The 17457-nt window shown below is 33.9% G+C and overlaps 1 protein-coding gene across 4 annotated transcripts; it reads right to left on the bottom strand.

Annotated features, from left to right (window-relative positions):
- Nucleotides 1-9179: 9179 nt before the first annotated feature.
- Nucleotides 9180-17351, bottom strand: LOC110777080 (putative phospholipid-transporting ATPase 9). Of its 4 annotated transcripts, none has more exons than XM_021981691.2 (14): nucleotides 16772-17351; nucleotides 16545-16636; nucleotides 16286-16459; nucleotides 15434-16082; nucleotides 13444-14798; nucleotides 12990-13100; nucleotides 12150-12426; nucleotides 11922-12010; nucleotides 11732-11840; nucleotides 11358-11567; nucleotides 11008-11130; nucleotides 10793-10891; nucleotides 10469-10660; nucleotides 9180-10369 (listed from the first exon to the last, which is right to left on the bottom strand). In XM_021981691.2, the coding sequence occupies exons 4-14, from the start codon at nucleotides 15830-15832 to the stop codon at nucleotides 9866-9868; spliced, it is 3468 nt and encodes a 1155-aa protein (XP_021837383.1). In that variant the 5' UTR covers nucleotides 15833-16082; nucleotides 16286-16459; nucleotides 16545-16636; nucleotides 16772-17351; the 3' UTR covers nucleotides 9180-9865. The 4 variants fall into 4 exon arrangements, with proteins under 4 accessions (XP_021837383.1, XP_021837382.1, XP_056684012.1 ...); XM_021981690.2 differs by having other exon boundaries at nucleotides 15434-16097; XM_056828034.1 differs by lacking the exon at nucleotides 16772-17351 and having other exon boundaries at nucleotides 15434-16097; nucleotides 16545-16709.
- Nucleotides 17352-17457: the final 106 nt, after the last annotated feature.

A 17457-nucleotide genomic window follows, 5' to 3' on the forward strand; every position in this document is an offset into this window, starting at 1 on the left:
TTCACAGTGATAATCAGCATCCCCTTGGCTTTCTTCTTCAGTATCCCGACTTGGGTTAACTAACTCGAACTTTTCTTTCATGTATTGCCATACCAAAAACTTTCCAGTGGGAGTGATGTTATAAACAATTGTGGATGGAAGATGAACAGATATCAATTTCTCCCAAGAACTCCAATCACCATACTGTTTCAACGCCCAGACATCAACAACAGAATCGAGTGGGCGTTGGCATTGTAAAGACAAGTAACCATTCATGACCAAAAAAATTGCACTGGTGTATGAACTTAGCCAATCCATCAATGGAAATTCTTTAAATTGTGCAGTAACAAAATCAAATCCAAGAATGTGCTTGGGCTTAACCAAATTACGTTCAAGATTCCGAAGAGACAAATACAAAGTATCATTAATCACCTTCGTCTCGTGGCTTAATGTCTCACAACCACTAAAACGCTCATCAATAATATCAGATAGTATCATTTTGCATTCACCAGTTCTTAATGAAAACACATTGAAATTTACGGAACCCACAATTGATACTGATAGAGTAACAATCTTGTAGTCATTACAGGAAAAGGCTAGGGATACACTTGGTGTGCAAAGGTATCTTGCACACCACCAATTACACAATGCCATCTCACAAATCCCACTAAAAAAAGAGAGGGAAAAGCTTTCTGAAATATATTTTTTGGGCGGCAAATATTTTCAGCCATTTGCGCCATTCTGTTCTTTGAGCGGGATTTAATTGCCCCAAAATACCCATTTTTCATATTTGCGCCAAACACCTCTTCACCTCAAATTTTCATCTTTCCCACTAATAATAAGAGAACTGCAAAGAGCCATTTTTCTGGTTTATATTGCTAAAGCAATTGCAAAGTATGTGATTCATTTTTCCCACCCTCTGAATTTCTATTTCTCATTCTATTTTCTGCCATTTTCGAATGCATTAACTATCTAAATGAGTTATAATTTTTTTCGAGGCATATAAAAGTCTGCCATTAAAAGAACTTCCATGGATTTAGTGAGGTGCATATAACCTGTTTGATGAAATTACTAAGAGATTTTCAATCATATTTATTATAGTGTTTCAGTTGAGATGTACTGGAAATGATGAATTGAAAGTGACAAAAGCTGGACCTATTGCAATGGCTGGAAAAAATAGTTAATATTGCAATGGATGTAACTATTATTCGTCTTCTACGAATCTGGAGATGATGAATTGGAAGTGACAATGTTGAACCTTTTGTATAGCAATAAACCTGTTTGATTAAGTTATGATTTTGATTCTAGAAATTGTATAGACGATACTCCTAAATATGTTTTGGTTGTAGAATTTGTATAAAAAATACTCATTAAAATAAATAAAAAATGAATAGGGAAAAAATATATTATTTTTCAACAACCACATAGGTTCAAACACGGGTTTAGCTAGTGTAAGGGTAATCAAGTAACCAATTTAACGGGGGGTATCAGCACATCATAGTGGGCTACCTAAAATTTTATACAAGATACGATAGCTAATGAAGTTCATAAACAGTATGTATTCCGATTTCAGTATACATGTAACGATCCCACAAATTAAAACACGATCTCTAACATTTATTAACAAGATATTTCACAATTAAAACACTCCGTCAAAAAATAAACTCGTGTTTGTTGAACTTATTCATCAAAAAATAAAAATAAAAATAAAACAAATTTATCTGAATTACCCTTTGTGCATCAGGAATAAACTTGGGTTCATAATTCGACGTGGTGAAGACTCTCGTGATGAAATTAATTCATTTGTCAAGTGAAAGCTTTCACGACTTAATTCATTCGTGATGAAGTTATTTTCTTATTTTATTGTATTATACGAAGAGGTGATTTGTTAATTGATACCATCAGAATTTAAAAAATATATATATGATTAAAAGAACTAAAATCATACTCCCTCCATATAGATAAAAATGTTTTGTATTGCAAATGTTAACGTGCTGATACCCCTTTGTCATCATGGACTTATGGTCATTGCTTTACCGCTTGAACTTCAATATATTTGCGATCAACATGCCTTCCAATCCTGGCTCTAGCAAAAACAATGTTTTTAAAAGATGACATCTTTTTATGGGATCATTGATTTTTATAAGTCGTATAAATTGGTATTGCAATTGTAGACGTGCTGATACCCCTTGTCATAGTGGTGGTAACTTCAACGCTTTTGCCTAACATTCACCCGTGTTCGAATCTTAACAATAGGTTAGGATTTTATTTTTTAAAAATCCCACGTTTCTTTCAATTGATAAACCAAAATCATTATGAATTTTATTTGTTGTGTTCAAAAGTAATTATAGTTGATCCTTTAAAAACAAAACATATTCTATGTACTATAAACCCTTCTCTGAAACTAAATCATGTTATATGTAAAAAGTTGATTGTTTTGATCATTTACACAAAAGAGATTATATGTAAAACAAACCCCTCCTAAAATTAACACCATGTTAATTGTATTTGTTGTGTTCAAAACTAAATATTTTGTGATCCTATTAAAAAAAATAGATTTACGTAAAATATACCACTCCCAAAAATTCGGAAAACTTTGATCAAAATAAATAATTGTTTAGAAATCATCTCAATCTAAATCCTATATAAAAAAATAAAAAATAATAAAAATTATGTTACAAATGTTAACAAATCATTTATGGGATCATTTTAATAAACTATAAATCATAGTTATAGAATTAAGAATATATTTTGGGTAACTCGTTACTTTTATGGAAATGATTAGATTTAGTGTAAAAATCGTCAATGTATAATTATAAGTATCATTGAACTATATATAGTATCATTATGAATAATATGAGTTATTTTTAACCGCCTATACTTCGTGATATGTGTAGCCGTAAAGTTTGTTTATGGGGACTAACACAAAATTTATTATCCCCATTGTTTATCAACATTGGTTGTAACAATTAATTAATATGAATATTACATTTAAAAAAAATATAAGTCATGATCTTAAGAAAACCCAAAATGATAGTAAAGAATAATATTGAATAATACGCGAAAAATATCCATACGACAATAATTTGTGTCAAGTTATATATATATTTTATTTATGATAACCTAATTTTATAATGGTACACAAACAAATAAATAATTATTTAGAAATCATCTCAATTTTTTTAAAGTTATATACTCCGTATATTTTATTTACATTAACCTAATTGTATAACGTTACACAAATATTATAATTTGAATGAAAAATAAATAATTGTTTAGAAATAATTTCAATCTAAGTCCTATATATAAAAAAATAAAAAAAATAAAAATTATGTTGCAAATATTAACAAATCAATTATGGGATCATTTTAATAAAAAAATCATATTTATAGAATTGGAATGTTATTTGGGTAACTCATTACTTTTATGGAAATTATTAAATTTAGTGTAAAAATCGTCAACATATAATTATAAGTATCATTTAACTATATATAGTATGAGTTATTTTTTCACGCCTATATTTCATGTTATGTGCAGCCGTAAAGTTTTTTTATGGGGACTAACACAACATTTATTATCCATATTGTTTATCAACATTGGTTATAACAAATAATTAATATAAATATTAAATTTAAAAAAAATATATATAAGTCATGATCTTAAGAAAACCCAAATTGATAGTAAAAAATACGGATTTTTCATGAAATGCCCATGAGGTTTGACTTAATGCACCAAATACCCCTAAACTTTCCAGAATGCACCAAATACCCCCGAGGTTTGAAAAAATAACACAAAATACCCTTAATGAGCATTTCCCGTCCATTCCGTTATGTCTCCGTTAACATTAAATTTTAACCATTAATTAAAGCAATTAACCCCCCCAAAAAAAAATCAATTAACCCCAAAATAAATCAATTATCCCCAAAAAAATAAAATCAATTAACCCTTCTTCTTCCCTTCTATTCGCCACCTTCACAATTCCAACACCCGCAATTCGCCAAGAAACTCAACTTCTACTCCCCTCCAAAAATGAATGATTAGTGGAGAAGTATATAATTAATCCAACACCCAAAACCTACATAAGTTCATATGGAAAATTGGACCCATTAATGGAGGTGTACCTTTCTATTTTGTTGTTCAAACACCTGCCGACTTCCCAGATATTAAGCGTTAATTTCTCGAATTTGGAAGTTTTCGTCGCTAATTGACGGAAATGTATACGATCTGTTTGTTTCTTTGACAAAATTCGTGCTTGCTTTATCGATTTTGTGTGATTGTTGATAATTTTGTGTGTTTTTTGGATTTTTGGGTCTTAATCTGGGTGAATTTTTTCTGGGTTTTGGGAGAAAGAGGAGAGACAAGGAAGGGCAATGGCGTTGTTTTGGTAGCTGGGCGGCGATTTCCATGGCAGAGGGAAGAAGGAACATGGACGGTGGTAGCTGGGTGCTCTTTTCTCTCTCCTCCCAGGCTCCCAGCCAAGCTCCACCGCCACTACCCTCTCTCCTCTCAGCCATGTTTTTCGTCGTACGTATGCAGTCCACCCATAGCCACCACCGCCCAACAATCCCGGTGGCTATGGGTGGATTGTGTCCCGGTGGTGCACCAAGGAAGGAGATCGAGAGGTGGGCTTCGTTCCAGGCAGAAAGGGGGGAGCAATGTTGGCTTCCAAATCATCATCTTAGCCTACAACGAAGCAATTAATGGTGGCGGAAGAGAAGAAAAAGAAGATGATAATGATGATGAATTGATGATTGATGGCGTGAAAGAAGAGAGTAGTATAACTGAAAGAAAGCCCAAAGTTTTGATTTTTTAAAAAAATAATAGTTAATTAAATTTTTTTAGTTTTAATTGATATAATTAAGTGTTAATATTAGGATTAGTAGAGAAAATGGTTGAGAAAGGGCAAAAAAGTAAATTCACGCTAACGGAGACTTAACGGAATGGACGGAAAATGCTCATTAAGGGTATTTTGTGTTATTTTTTAAAACCTCGGGGGTATTTGGTGCATTCTGGAAAGTTTAGGGGTATTTGGTGCATTAAGGCAAACCTCGGGGGCATTTCATGAAAAATCCGTAAAAAATAATATTTAATAATACGCGAAAATGTTCGTATGACAATAATTTGTATCAAGTTATATATATTTTATTTATGTTAACCTAATTTTATAACGGTACACACATATTTAAATAATTGTTTAGAAATCACCTCGATTTGTTTTAAGCTATATATATATATATTTTATTTATGCTAACCTAATTGTATAACGGTACACAAATGTTATAATTGAATGAAAAATCAATAATTGTTGTGAAATCATCTGAATCTAAATAGATAAAAATTAAAATGTCATCAGATTATAATAGGGTTTAGGGATCATTTTAGTGAGTGATAAAGACTTGTTGCTTGCGACCATGATTATTTACAAGGAAATAACATATTATTTGAATTTGTCACAGATCATTTACGAGATCATTTTAGTGATAAAGAAATCAGAGAACTGAGCTAATTTTGTTCTACTCCGTACAATTTTTTGGTAACTTGTTACTTTTATCGGGAGTACGCGAATATTTAATGTCCCTATTATCAAAGAGGTATATTGGAAATATAACATTGGATTTATATTTACTCTAGAAAATTATTTTAAAAACTTTACTCTTAGGATCGGAAGTTCAATAAATAGTTCCTTGTACATAATTTTTGTTTATCATACTCGGCGTGTAGTCCAATGAATAGTTCTTTGATTTTCTCTAAGATAAAATGATCCCGTATAACTATCTATTCAGATTAAATAAAATGTTGTGTTATGCATTTACAAGGATTCGAACACAGGGCCTCTATAAGATAATGTATTGCGGTGACCAATATGGCAAGGGGGTATCAGCACATCTACAACAATATCATAAATATATTTATTGTATTTATTTTAATAAGTTATTTCAGTTTCGCTTTTGATTTTCTCTAAGATAAAATGATCCTGTATAATTATCTATTCAGATTAAAAAAAATATTGTGTTACGCAGTTGCAAGGATTCGAACACGGGTGCAGGGTACATAATCAAGGTGCGTCTTGGTGACCATCTTGGCAAGGGGTATCAGCACCTGAATATTTACAATACAAAGCATACAACAAGAATGATTATAGATTTTATGATAAGATTTCAATTACATCCTACTGTGTTAGATGGCAATAAAATGATCCTCTAAATACATTATATATTTTATTGAGCATGAACAAAGGAAATCTGATTCTGCGTTTCCATGATTAATCTGAACTTCAATTGCAATTATGGATTTTATGTTGCAGTATAAATTGTTAATTTATTAAATCTGATTTTATTTAATCAGGGATTTGTTGCAAATTCATAAATTTGGGACATTCCAATTGCAAATTCGTTAATTTGGGATTTATCAATTGCAAGTAACCACCATGAATCCGCCCAAAAAATAGCACCACCACAATTTTCTATTGTCTGTGGAGGAGGAAAATGAAGGTGGCGATCATCGAAGAGAGAAATTTGTTTATGGGCATCGGCGCGATGAAATTCTGGGGATGGAATTTAGTTAATGAACCCTAAAGCCGCCGCTAAAAGTCACGGTTCACCCGCCGCCAAAAAACTCAAGTAAAATAGATGTGTAACTCCTAACATTTTCATAAACATCTACCCAGTAAGTTGTTTACTTCTTGTTATAATACAAAATTATGACCCACCACCAAGATTAGAAAAGATAGATAGAACAAATGAATGTGTTATAATATTATCTACGATTATAAATGATCATTTCACCTTTACATAAATCATATGTAGAATTCTCAAACTCGGTAAAATTAGATGTCTTATAATATTATCTACGATTATAAAATGTGTTATAATATTATCTACGATTATAAAGGATCATTTCACCTTTACATAAATCATATGTAGAATTCTCAAACTCGGTAAAATTAGATTAAAAGATTTACGTTTGCAATGACTTACGTGCTGATACCCCTTGCTACAATGGTCACTACTAAGTTGTTACAACATCTACTCTATCTGCGCAAACCCGTGTTCGATTCTTCTCAAGAGGATAAATAACCAATTTTTTTTAATTGCGGATCAAAACTATTTTACGGGATCATTTTAGTCATGAAAAGATCAAAATATTAGATGATTTTTTGGTTACTCGTTTCCTTTATGGGGAATGCACTCATTGCATTTATGGGGAATTAAAGATAATTAATTGCTGATTGTTGAGAACTTAAAACAAATTTGAAATTCAAAATTAAAATTTCAAAACACATTTCAAATTTCAGTTTGAAATCTCAAAATGGAGGAATCTTTTAAAATTGAGGTGGCATATTATAAGTGATGGTGTGCAAGAGACACCTTGTGTACTTCTATCATCATCCGTCATTACAAGATGGTACACAACCAAACCAATTTTTGGGGATTATAAATTTTGAATTACCAAGTTTAATTTTACGGCATTGACGAATAGCAGGATTGCAAACATAGAAGGAAGTGGAACGATGAGCATAATAGCAAACCAGGCCATTACTAGAACTCACAAATTGTATTTGTCGAAGACATGAATCAACAGGGACAGCCAATTCAACAGGTATTTTGAGACTATTGAACACGTCATTGAACGGCAATAGCATGAACTTGAATGGACGACCAGTGAAAAAGATAAATTGATGTAGGGATAATTTCAGGTGGGTTTTTGCGAATTCCGACGAAGAAATTATAGAAATCCAGAATTTGGCAACACATTTGAAACGAATTAGGGATTTTACCGGTAATCTTCGGAGAATGTGCTCCACAATCAAGTGATCCGGAAGAGTTAGGGTTTCTGGGAAATTGATGTCGTTGTTGTTCTTCCTGCACTTTTTAATAGCATTGTTCTTCAAATTCGCCATGTTGTTAGGGGTAGAGGAGACGGTGTCGATGCAGAGAAATTCGGTGGTGGGTGGAAGGGCCGACGTTGCTGCGGTGGTGGATGGAAATGGTATGGAAAATGAATATGGTATCTAATCTAGATAACTACCGGGAAAACTGTTCTACAAAATAAACTAACCACGACTGCTGCCACTCGCCCACTCCTGATTTTGTACCAAGACAACCAACAATTCTATGTTTCTACATAAACAACTTATATTTAATGTTACCAATGATGTCTTGGCCTAGTGGTTAAGAATGAGGGCCTGTGTATAATAGGTCTCAGGTTCGAATCTCCCCGTCCCCATTTGTAATTTATATTGCCCTTGTGGCTCATTCGCACCAAAAAAAAAAAAAAAATATATTTGATGTTACTACTCCCTCCATCCCTTAATATTCTGACACTTACCTATTACCCCACTTACACCCCTACTCCCTATAAAAAATCATTTAAAAATCCAAATCCCTCACTCACCACTCCCCACCCCTTACACATTTTCCACTAATTATATAAAATTTAGAACATGAGTTTGAAATTTAGAACATTTTTGAATAATTTTAGAGCATGGTTAACAAAATTTAGAACATGCTTGAATAAATCTAGAACATTGAGAGTGTGTAAGTGTTCTTACCGTGAGAAATGTTCTTACCTATTTGCTGAAATATTAAAGCGCCACCTAGGATTACTATTGGTTTCGGCCATTGAAAAATAAGATTTCTAATTTATTTTTGAATTAAAAAAATCAAGTGCCACGCAGATAATTAATTAGGTGCCACGTTAATATTTTAATTAATTAATTACTTATAATAATTAAAAAATAAATCTAAAATAAAATTCATCCAAAATCAAACACTAATCTAAAATAAAATTTATCCAAAATCAAACACAAATCTAAAATAAAATTCAATTTAAAATCAAACACTAATCCAATATTAGAGCGCAACATAGGAAATCTAATGGTTTCGGCCAATGAAAAATATTTTTTTTTATTTTTGAATTAAAAAAGTCGAGTGCCACGTAGATAAATAATTAGGCACCACGTAGATATTTTTATTAATTAATTATTAATATTTTTTTTAGACAGAAACAAAACCACGGTCGTACCAACCCTCGAACCCATGACCTTAGGGTTATAATTTGTAAGCATTCCCACTAGGCCATGGAGAGTTGGTAATTAATTATTAATATTACGCATATAGAATTTTAATCCAAAATCAAACACTCTAATAATTAAAAAAATAAATCTAAAATTAAATTCAATCCAAAATAAAAAAATAATCTAATCTAATATATAAATACTTTATTTTAACTTAACAATTTAATAAAATTCGTGCATCACACAGGCTAAAATCTAATATAAGTATATGACACATTAATATTGCTCATTGAGTCATTGACTCCATTGGTCATTGCATTGATTATTATTCCGTAAATATCAAAATCAAAAGCATTCCAAAACTGACCGGCAATTGGAACTTGTAAGTAGTGGTATACGGAGTAGGAACTAGGAAGTGCAGGAACGGTTAATGATAAACAGAGTACCCAATTGTGGTATTAAAAAAAATAAAAAAAAAATAAATGGCACTAGCCAACCATCTAAGTAAAAATTGTACATCATTTTGGCTCCAGAAAGAATGCCCTTTACCAAACAGGATAACGGGAAAAAGTAGCTGTTATCACAGGTGCAAGAATGTAGGGTTCACCAAAGTCGAGTTTGGAGCTCTAAACTTCATAACAGCAGTTTGAACTTTACTCTGACCTTCGTCTTTCAACTGTTACGAGTTCTGGGCTCCTTTACGTCCATTTAATGCAACGAAATCTTGATTATCAGAATCAGACAAAAAAAAACAATGATACTGAACTGTGACTTATTCTTGCACAGAAACATTATAACTTCAGAAATGCTGCCCTTTGTTTCTTCTAAATGCACTGTACAGCCTACTATTCTTAACAATGTTGATTTGCTTTAAATTCTCAGTTTAGCCAGTAACATCTGGTGATAATGTGGGAGAAATTCCTTACTCAGAGCAGCATATATGAAGTACGGAAGCAATGCAAACACGGAAGCAAGAAGTGTGACAGCCCAAAAAGAGGGAGACGGTGCACATGCTTCAGCAAAGACTTTATAGGCAGTCGTAGATATATAAGGATCAATGGCTCCGTATACCAACAGAAATATGTACCAAAGTAGAATGCTGCCCCATATGATTAAGTGTTGGATGAATGTGAAATAGTTCATGGAAAGAGCCATTTGTGCATTCACCACCCATACCACACAAGTGTAGATTGTAGCTCCGAGAATTTCATATCCTGCCACTTCACCCTCTCTACGGAAGGCCTGATTTTCCAATGCAAAAATACAAAGATAGAAGATTGTGGTTGCACTAACTATCCCATTCAGTAACCAACCAAGTATTCTTTTCCAGCTAAATAGGATGTTTTGTACCCCTTCTTGGTACAATTCAGGGTGCTGAAAAGTAATTAACAAGATCAGTTGCAGAGGGTAGGAGAGTCATATTACACTCACTTGTCATAAGAAGAGAGTTTAGACTAATTAGTAATTATATACCTTGAGACATGACTCTGCAGGAATATCCTGGTCAAGAACTCCTAGGGCAATTACAGGGAGAGATGTAAAGAGCATATTGTAGCCGATCAGACACCAGTCGTTGTATGCAGGCTCACCAGAGAATGACGTGTGTGCGTCGTAGAAGAAGAGTGTGAAGCCATACAATATGTTCTTGTAGAAAAAATAACATATCTAAAAAAACAGGAAAAAATGATAAAATGTCAACTGCAAAAATCTGCAAGAAAAAGCAGTTCAAGTGCTTAACTTGGATTAATACCATTGACGAAGGGGCTAAAAGGAAGAAGGAAACAGGTGAAATAATACCATTGATGAGATTCTTCTGTAAGACCAATGCCCATGAACAAGCACCAAGCGCTCCAAAAAGCGGAACTGAGCTATTGCGATATCACTTGCCATGACCGCCTATTATTCAAACAACCCAAATCTCAGAGGTTACAGAAAACAAAGGAGTTGATTATTTTGTGGATTTTATTTATTTTCATAATTTAACGCGGTGAGCATGAAGGAGCTGCATGTACCTGCATTCCCTCGAAGCCACTAATACCAATCCCAATATCGGCTTCTTGGAGCATGCCAACATCATTTCCACCATCACCAATCGCTAATGTTGTTCCTCTTCTAGTTTTGACTAGTCTAGTGACCTGCAGGATATTAACAAGTCTATCACTTATTAGAAGTTCCTGATTTTCTATTTATTCACATTCTGTGCTTTCTATTTATGTTCTTATTCTATTTTCTTCCTTTGCCTTAGATAGGAAAACAAAGAAGGAAAATTTATCCTCGTAATATGTAGCCAAATGTTCTGAAAGGATACAAGAATACAAGATGATAGATTGAAGAATGAAAAATGCAAATTTCCATAACCTACTAGTGCTTTCTGTTTAGGAGATGAACGGCAGCAGATGACTGATGCACAACCAAGAGCAAGTTCTAGAAATATGTGTTTGACATCATCCTCCAATGCATAATTGAGTGACTTTCCATCAATAATAAGAGCCAGTGACTCTGAGCCTCCTCTTGATAAAGATAGGAGTTCCTTTGCCTCTGTTATATCTTGGAGAACCCTTGTTTTTAAGACCTAAACAATTTGAATTTTAGCAACAGTGTTGTACATGAATATACTCATCCCCAAAAAATAAAAGAACAGTATTTATAAAATAGGATAATTGGAAAAACAAACACTACAAATACACAGCACAACAATATGACACACTACCACTTGGAAGAGGCCTATGAGCTTACTTTGTGTATGGAAGACTTATTTAACACCTTCTCTGATGCGTTTGCTATATTTGATTCGGAGTTGATTACTATCTTCCTCATCCCTTCTCTCAGCAAACTGCAGGCATAACTGTAATATGAACAAAAAGTCAGCACAGAAAAAGGCGCACAATTTTATAAGGAAATCAGTACATTCAGGCATTAAGCATACCTAACATTAATGGCTGTTTCCATTTTATCCCCAGTCAATACCCATAACTTAATTCCAGCTTGTGCTAATTTTTCAATGCATTCAGGAACCTGTTAAGTGTTAAAGAATAAGAGGACGAATTGCAAACTTGTGAAAAAACCTTTCTTGTACATAATTAGTTAATTACAATGGCTTGTGCACAATATGAATGACGAAGTCCACACATATTATTCTTAGAAGACAACTTACCCCGTCTTGGAGTTTATCTTCTACGGCTGTAGCTCCAAGAAGAATCAAATTCTTCTCAAAGTCTTCTGCTACTTCTTCAACTAATTTGTCACGTTCCGCACTGACTGAGGTTTTGGCAATTGTCAATGCCTCATTGAATGTCACATATTCATCCTCGTTGACTTCTCGATATGCAAGTATAAGAGTTCTTAAACCAGCTTCAGCATACCTCATAACATGTTCTCTAGTCTGCGTTTCAAACTCCCTTCCATTGTATGCAAGCCTTTCAAACATGACACTGTTCCAGGATATATAGTCAAAGGAACATGTATCACTGATCTCATTTAAGCAGAAACATAGAAAACACAGAGTACTTAAACCAAATGACAGCTGAAAGTAGAGATTCAATTCATGTGTATGGAAAGGCATGGACCCACAATTCATGTGTATCAGAAAATTGATCCAGGAGAACAAGATGGTAGATATTCGACCAAATTCAGAAGAATTTAGATTAAAGAGACCTTGTTCATTTTTCTATCTGGAAAATTTAGATTAAAGAGAGAAATGGCAGGATACAACTTCCTAAAAAATGTCACTTGAAGTTCTTATATATGCTTGGAAGAAGTTAAACTTTCATCTCTTTTCACTCCGAATTGTTTGTTCTCTCTATCCTCCTAATTCCTCCCATCCTCTAATGGTTATACCCAACAGAATTCAAAAGGATCAAATCATGTTACATAACCTGAGAAATGGACAAGCAAAGAGGAAAGTAAACTTAGGGATTAACCACAAAACTAATCTAACAACATACTATGTCAATATATCATGATACTAGAGCTCTTAGGTGTTTTTCTTACGAACCTGTCAGCACCTTTACAAAGCAGTAGAAGTTTTCCTTCCTCGTTTTTTATAATAACTGACATTCTCTTTCTTGCGCTGCTGAACTCTATGATATTCAGAAGTTCAAGAGTCCTGCACAAAACATCAAAGCTTAAAATTGCCTCATAGCACACACAAGCAAGGTAATATCTAAAGTCAAGTATCTCTGCAGCAGCCTGCTGGTACATTCTAGTAGCTAAAAAGGGCTAACTAAAAATTAAGGATTATCTACTTCTTAATTCAATTCTCTTTGCGCAAGCTAAGCTTTTCAGGAAAGCATAATAGTTTTTTTTCCTTACCTATACACCAACCGGAATATCTAGTCCTTGCTTTCCATTTATTTTATCCAGTACCCTCCTCTCCAAAACCCAACCAAGAACTGAATAAAGAGCTAAATGACAGAAAATCTAATTTATTTTTTGAGTAAGATTGTTACCTTTCAACCTTTGCCCCAGACAAAGGATCAAACTCTCTCAGAGAGATGTTCGCTTGAGTCCTCTCATAAAACTCAAACCCAATTTCCCTTGCTGCAATGACAAGTGCTGCTTCATCTGGAGATTCTGCTTCATATGATATACTACCTGTTTCTTCATCCAACATAGGTATAACAGTTTGGCAGATTGCCATAACTTGAAAGAACTTCTGTATGATATCTGACCTTTCTTCATTTACCCAGTTCCCGTTTGTGATTCTATCATCTACAAAATTGTAGCCTCTAACATCCGACTGATCTACAGTATCATCATCCTCTCTCTCTCCACTTTTCACCTTGCTAGTCAAAGGTACCCTCTTTCTCTTAGCTATAGCCTGTTCAACCGTTGTGATCACTTGGCCATATGCAGTTCCAGCAATAGAACACTTAACAAACTCCATCAAATTGCATGTTAAAGTTCCTGTTTTATCCGAAAGTATCACATCAACTTGACCAAGTTCCTCGTTCAAATTTGAGGTACGGGTCTGTGCCGGCTTGTTACCTTCTTCATAATACATATGTATATCTTTGTTAATAAACTCAGTCTGCAGAACTTTAACCATCTCTATTGATACATACAATGAGATGGGAATGAGGTAACCATACAGCATGACAGCTCTCAAAAAATGCAGTAGAGAGGCAAGTGAAGTATTTCTAGGATCATTGTAGATTGTGGTGTCATCAGGTCTTAAATACCATCTGGTCATTGTGGTACCATCATCTAGAAGATCCTTATTTATGACTATCCCAAAGCAAATTGATCCGATTGTACCAAGAAAAAATAACAAGAAAAACAAGAAGAAAACTATTATATCTGTTCTCCTCTCAATTTTGCTTCTCTTTGAAGGGGGTTCAACTGAATTTTGGATGACTTTAGTATCATGACCAGTGAAGATTGAAACACCATAAATATGATCAGTATTCCTCAATTTGGATTCTCTTAGAAGAAGCTGTGGAGACGAAAGAGGGTGTTGGTGACCTCTAAGATCCAAACTACCAATGAAAGAATATAAATTAGCATTTGGGTCTTCACATCTAATGATGCCTCTGAAATTATGAAACATCGAGTCCTCATTTAAGCCCGCAGTTAATTCCAGTGCTTGCTTTAGTTTCAGATTAGTTTCCCCGTCAAGGTTAGTTGTTTCAACATAGCATATAGCCTCATCATAGCTTGAGGAAATAAGGATAAGATCAGCAGGGAAAAATTCATCCTTTTCCACCTTCACTATATCTCCAATTTTTATGTCCATCCATTTTGTGTCTTCAAAATTGCCATTGCCGCGATGAACCTTAGTCTTTCTATTATTCACCTCGATATCCTGACATTATCAACTTTGGGAATTATTGTCCAAACTCCAAATCAATACATCAACACATTGTTAAGGAGAATTCTATGTAATATGATCACAACCGAGAAGAAACAGGAGTTTATCAGATGAAGCACTGATACAGCTACAATTCATTATCCTCTATAAAATACAGGACTCCACTTAACATACTATAGGTCTATGAGCTCAAATCTTCCAAGAAAAAACCAGCACTTCTAGTATGTGATATCATTCTTTCCCCTGTCGTACATTTTAGACTTCTATCTTTCAAGGATGTTGATCAACATTTATTTCTTTAATCACCAATAACTACAAAATTTTCTTTTATTTCGCAACTTTTAGTTTCGAATAGTTAGATCAAGAATGCAAACTTAGGCAGAACCTACCCCCTATAATGACACATAAATCATAGTAGGAGATACAATATGCAATGCCAGCACTATTTGATAAGCTTTTTAACTAGTCTAGACCATGTAGTCAGAATAAGTATATGAATGAAATAACACAGACTAACTAGGAACAGTAACATTGAGTAATTTATTCAAGCTAACACTCAATAAAAAAAGAACAAGTAAAACACTAAACTAGTCGAATAGCACAAGACTGCAAAGTAAAACTTTCATTACCTGCTTCCTGCGTTTCCAATCTTCAACCAATTCCTTCACCATTGTCACAGACACCACTGCCACAAGAGGGAGAACGCTACTGACAGGTGGATTTGGAGAAATAGGAGTGAACGACAAGAATGCACACAAGAGGAAATAAAAATTGGCAATCCTCCTAAACTGCTCAAACAATGATTTGGGGAGGAATGAAACAAGAGTATACTTTGTAGTTGTAACATAATTGTCACAATATCTAAGTTGTTCAGCCTCAGGACATTCAGGATCGTTGCAATAGACTATCCTCGAGAATCCAGGTCTCCCAATCAAAGACTTGTCACTTGGACTCTTAGACAACAGTTTCTCTAATGACAAGGGATCAATTTTACCATAATGCCGCTGCTTTTTCTTAACTCGAGCCATTTTGAACAAGCAGCAATACTATTCTGTTTCCCCTGCCTTGAAGACAATACTATACCATACTATTCAAGGAACCTCAGTTTGCAGAAAAAACTGTTATGCATTGCCTCAATACTTTAAACTTCCAACTTCAACTCTCCAAATATCCCAGAAACTAAGTAAAAGTCGAACGTCCAATCAAAACCGACAAACATAGATCAACTTCTTTTACCATCAGACAGTATATCCAAATTCTTCAATAACAAAAGGGTACCTGTCGAAAAGTTAGCTGCAAATAAGAAGATTACAGAAAGATTACACAGTTTGACTATATTCAACACAAAAGGAAATACTTCATAAGAAAAATATGATCAATATTCAAATGTTATTTCCTGTATAAATCTTCATTATGTACAGGAAAGAAGGTACAAAATTAGCAAACAAACATAACACAAACTAAGGTGAAAAGGTGATTACCTCCTATTTTGACTTGGTAGTTGAGAACTGAGAATTAGTGCACAAGTTTCACATGCCAACTCTTATAATTGCAACTGCCAGCCAACTGGGGGACAGAACCACTAACTCTTCATGAAACCTTGAATTTATTTGAACTACAGAACTCTGTGGCCAACTTTGGTTTTTGGTATTTCTCTACTTGCAAAAGTCGAATTTCAAGATTAAATAACTGAATTAAAATCTAATCGCCGTAAATCAGAAGAAAGTTAGAAGGTCAAACCAAGAATCTGGAGCTCCTTTATTCCAAAAAAAAAAAGAATCTGCAACTCCTCGGATCAAATCTCGTCTACATCATTGTTCTTCTAACACTACCTGTTCAACCATAAAAAAAATGACTAGCCTGTTATGAAAGTAAAAAATAAAAAATTCTGGATGATTGAACGAGTAAATAAATGAAGAGAAACATGCATAAAGACGAAGTAAATGATAAGGAGAAGGTTTCCCTACCATTGTGTGGATGAAGGCCCGCCAGAGATTGTGATATCTCCATAGATGCGATAAGTAACCCATTCAACTTTATTCATCCAGGCATATACACGTGAAATTGCTATAATAATTTCCATCTTATTTGTGTTGAAGATGAATTGTCAAGTGCAAATTTTGCGGACTTATAATTATTTTAAATGATTTTTGACTTTGGAATACGAACTAGACTTGATTTGATGGGGTATGTTTGAAAGAGAACAGAAAGAACGGAGAGGAATATCCTTAATTCCTTCTAAGCATTCTTTTGATTAGTTTATACGAGGTAAGTGTTACGGACTTACGGGTTAATGATTACTTAAGTCATGAGGATTACCCAAAAAAAATAGGTGGGAGTTGTAGGGGTGCAAACTCAAATGAAAACTTACACAAAAAATTCTAGGATGTTTACTGAAAATTTACATGCAAATCCTGCCCAAGGAACCTCAAGCCTTGATGAAACGCTTTGAACGAGGAGGGAAAACACCAGTCATCAGTAAGCTACAGTTCAGGAGAGCAACCCCGGACGCCTGCATTTGATTCTCTTTTCTTTTTCTCATATTATTAGAACTGTTTTCTGGAGAGGAGGTAGGCCGCAGGTGAGGCAGAGTGTTGGGAGAAACTCCAAATTTATCACTACGCTGTATTTCACATCCAAAAATATCCTATCC

This window comes from Spinacia oleracea, chromosome 5, assembly GCF_020520425.1.
Source record: "Spinacia oleracea cultivar Varoflay chromosome 5, BTI_SOV_V1, whole genome shotgun sequence".
NCBI lineage: Eukaryota > Viridiplantae > Streptophyta > Magnoliopsida > Caryophyllales > Amaranthaceae > Spinacia > Spinacia oleracea.

What these genes read in the sequence shown, in the direction of transcription:
- LOC110777080 (XM_021981691.2), bottom strand. Translation starts at nt 15,832, where the DNA reads ATGGCTCGAGTTAAGAAAAAGCAGCGGCATTATGGTAAAATTGATCCC. An exon ending in AAGATAAACTCCAAGACGGG is followed by an intron (nt 12,011 to 12,149) that starts GTAAGTTGTCTT and finishes AACACTTAACAG; the next exon opens with GTTCCTGAATGCATTGAAAA. An exon ending in CTCCTAAACAGAAAGCACTA is followed by an intron (nt 11,131 to 11,357) that starts GTAGGTTATGGA and finishes AATATCCTGCAG; the next exon opens with GTCACTAGACTAGTCAAAAC.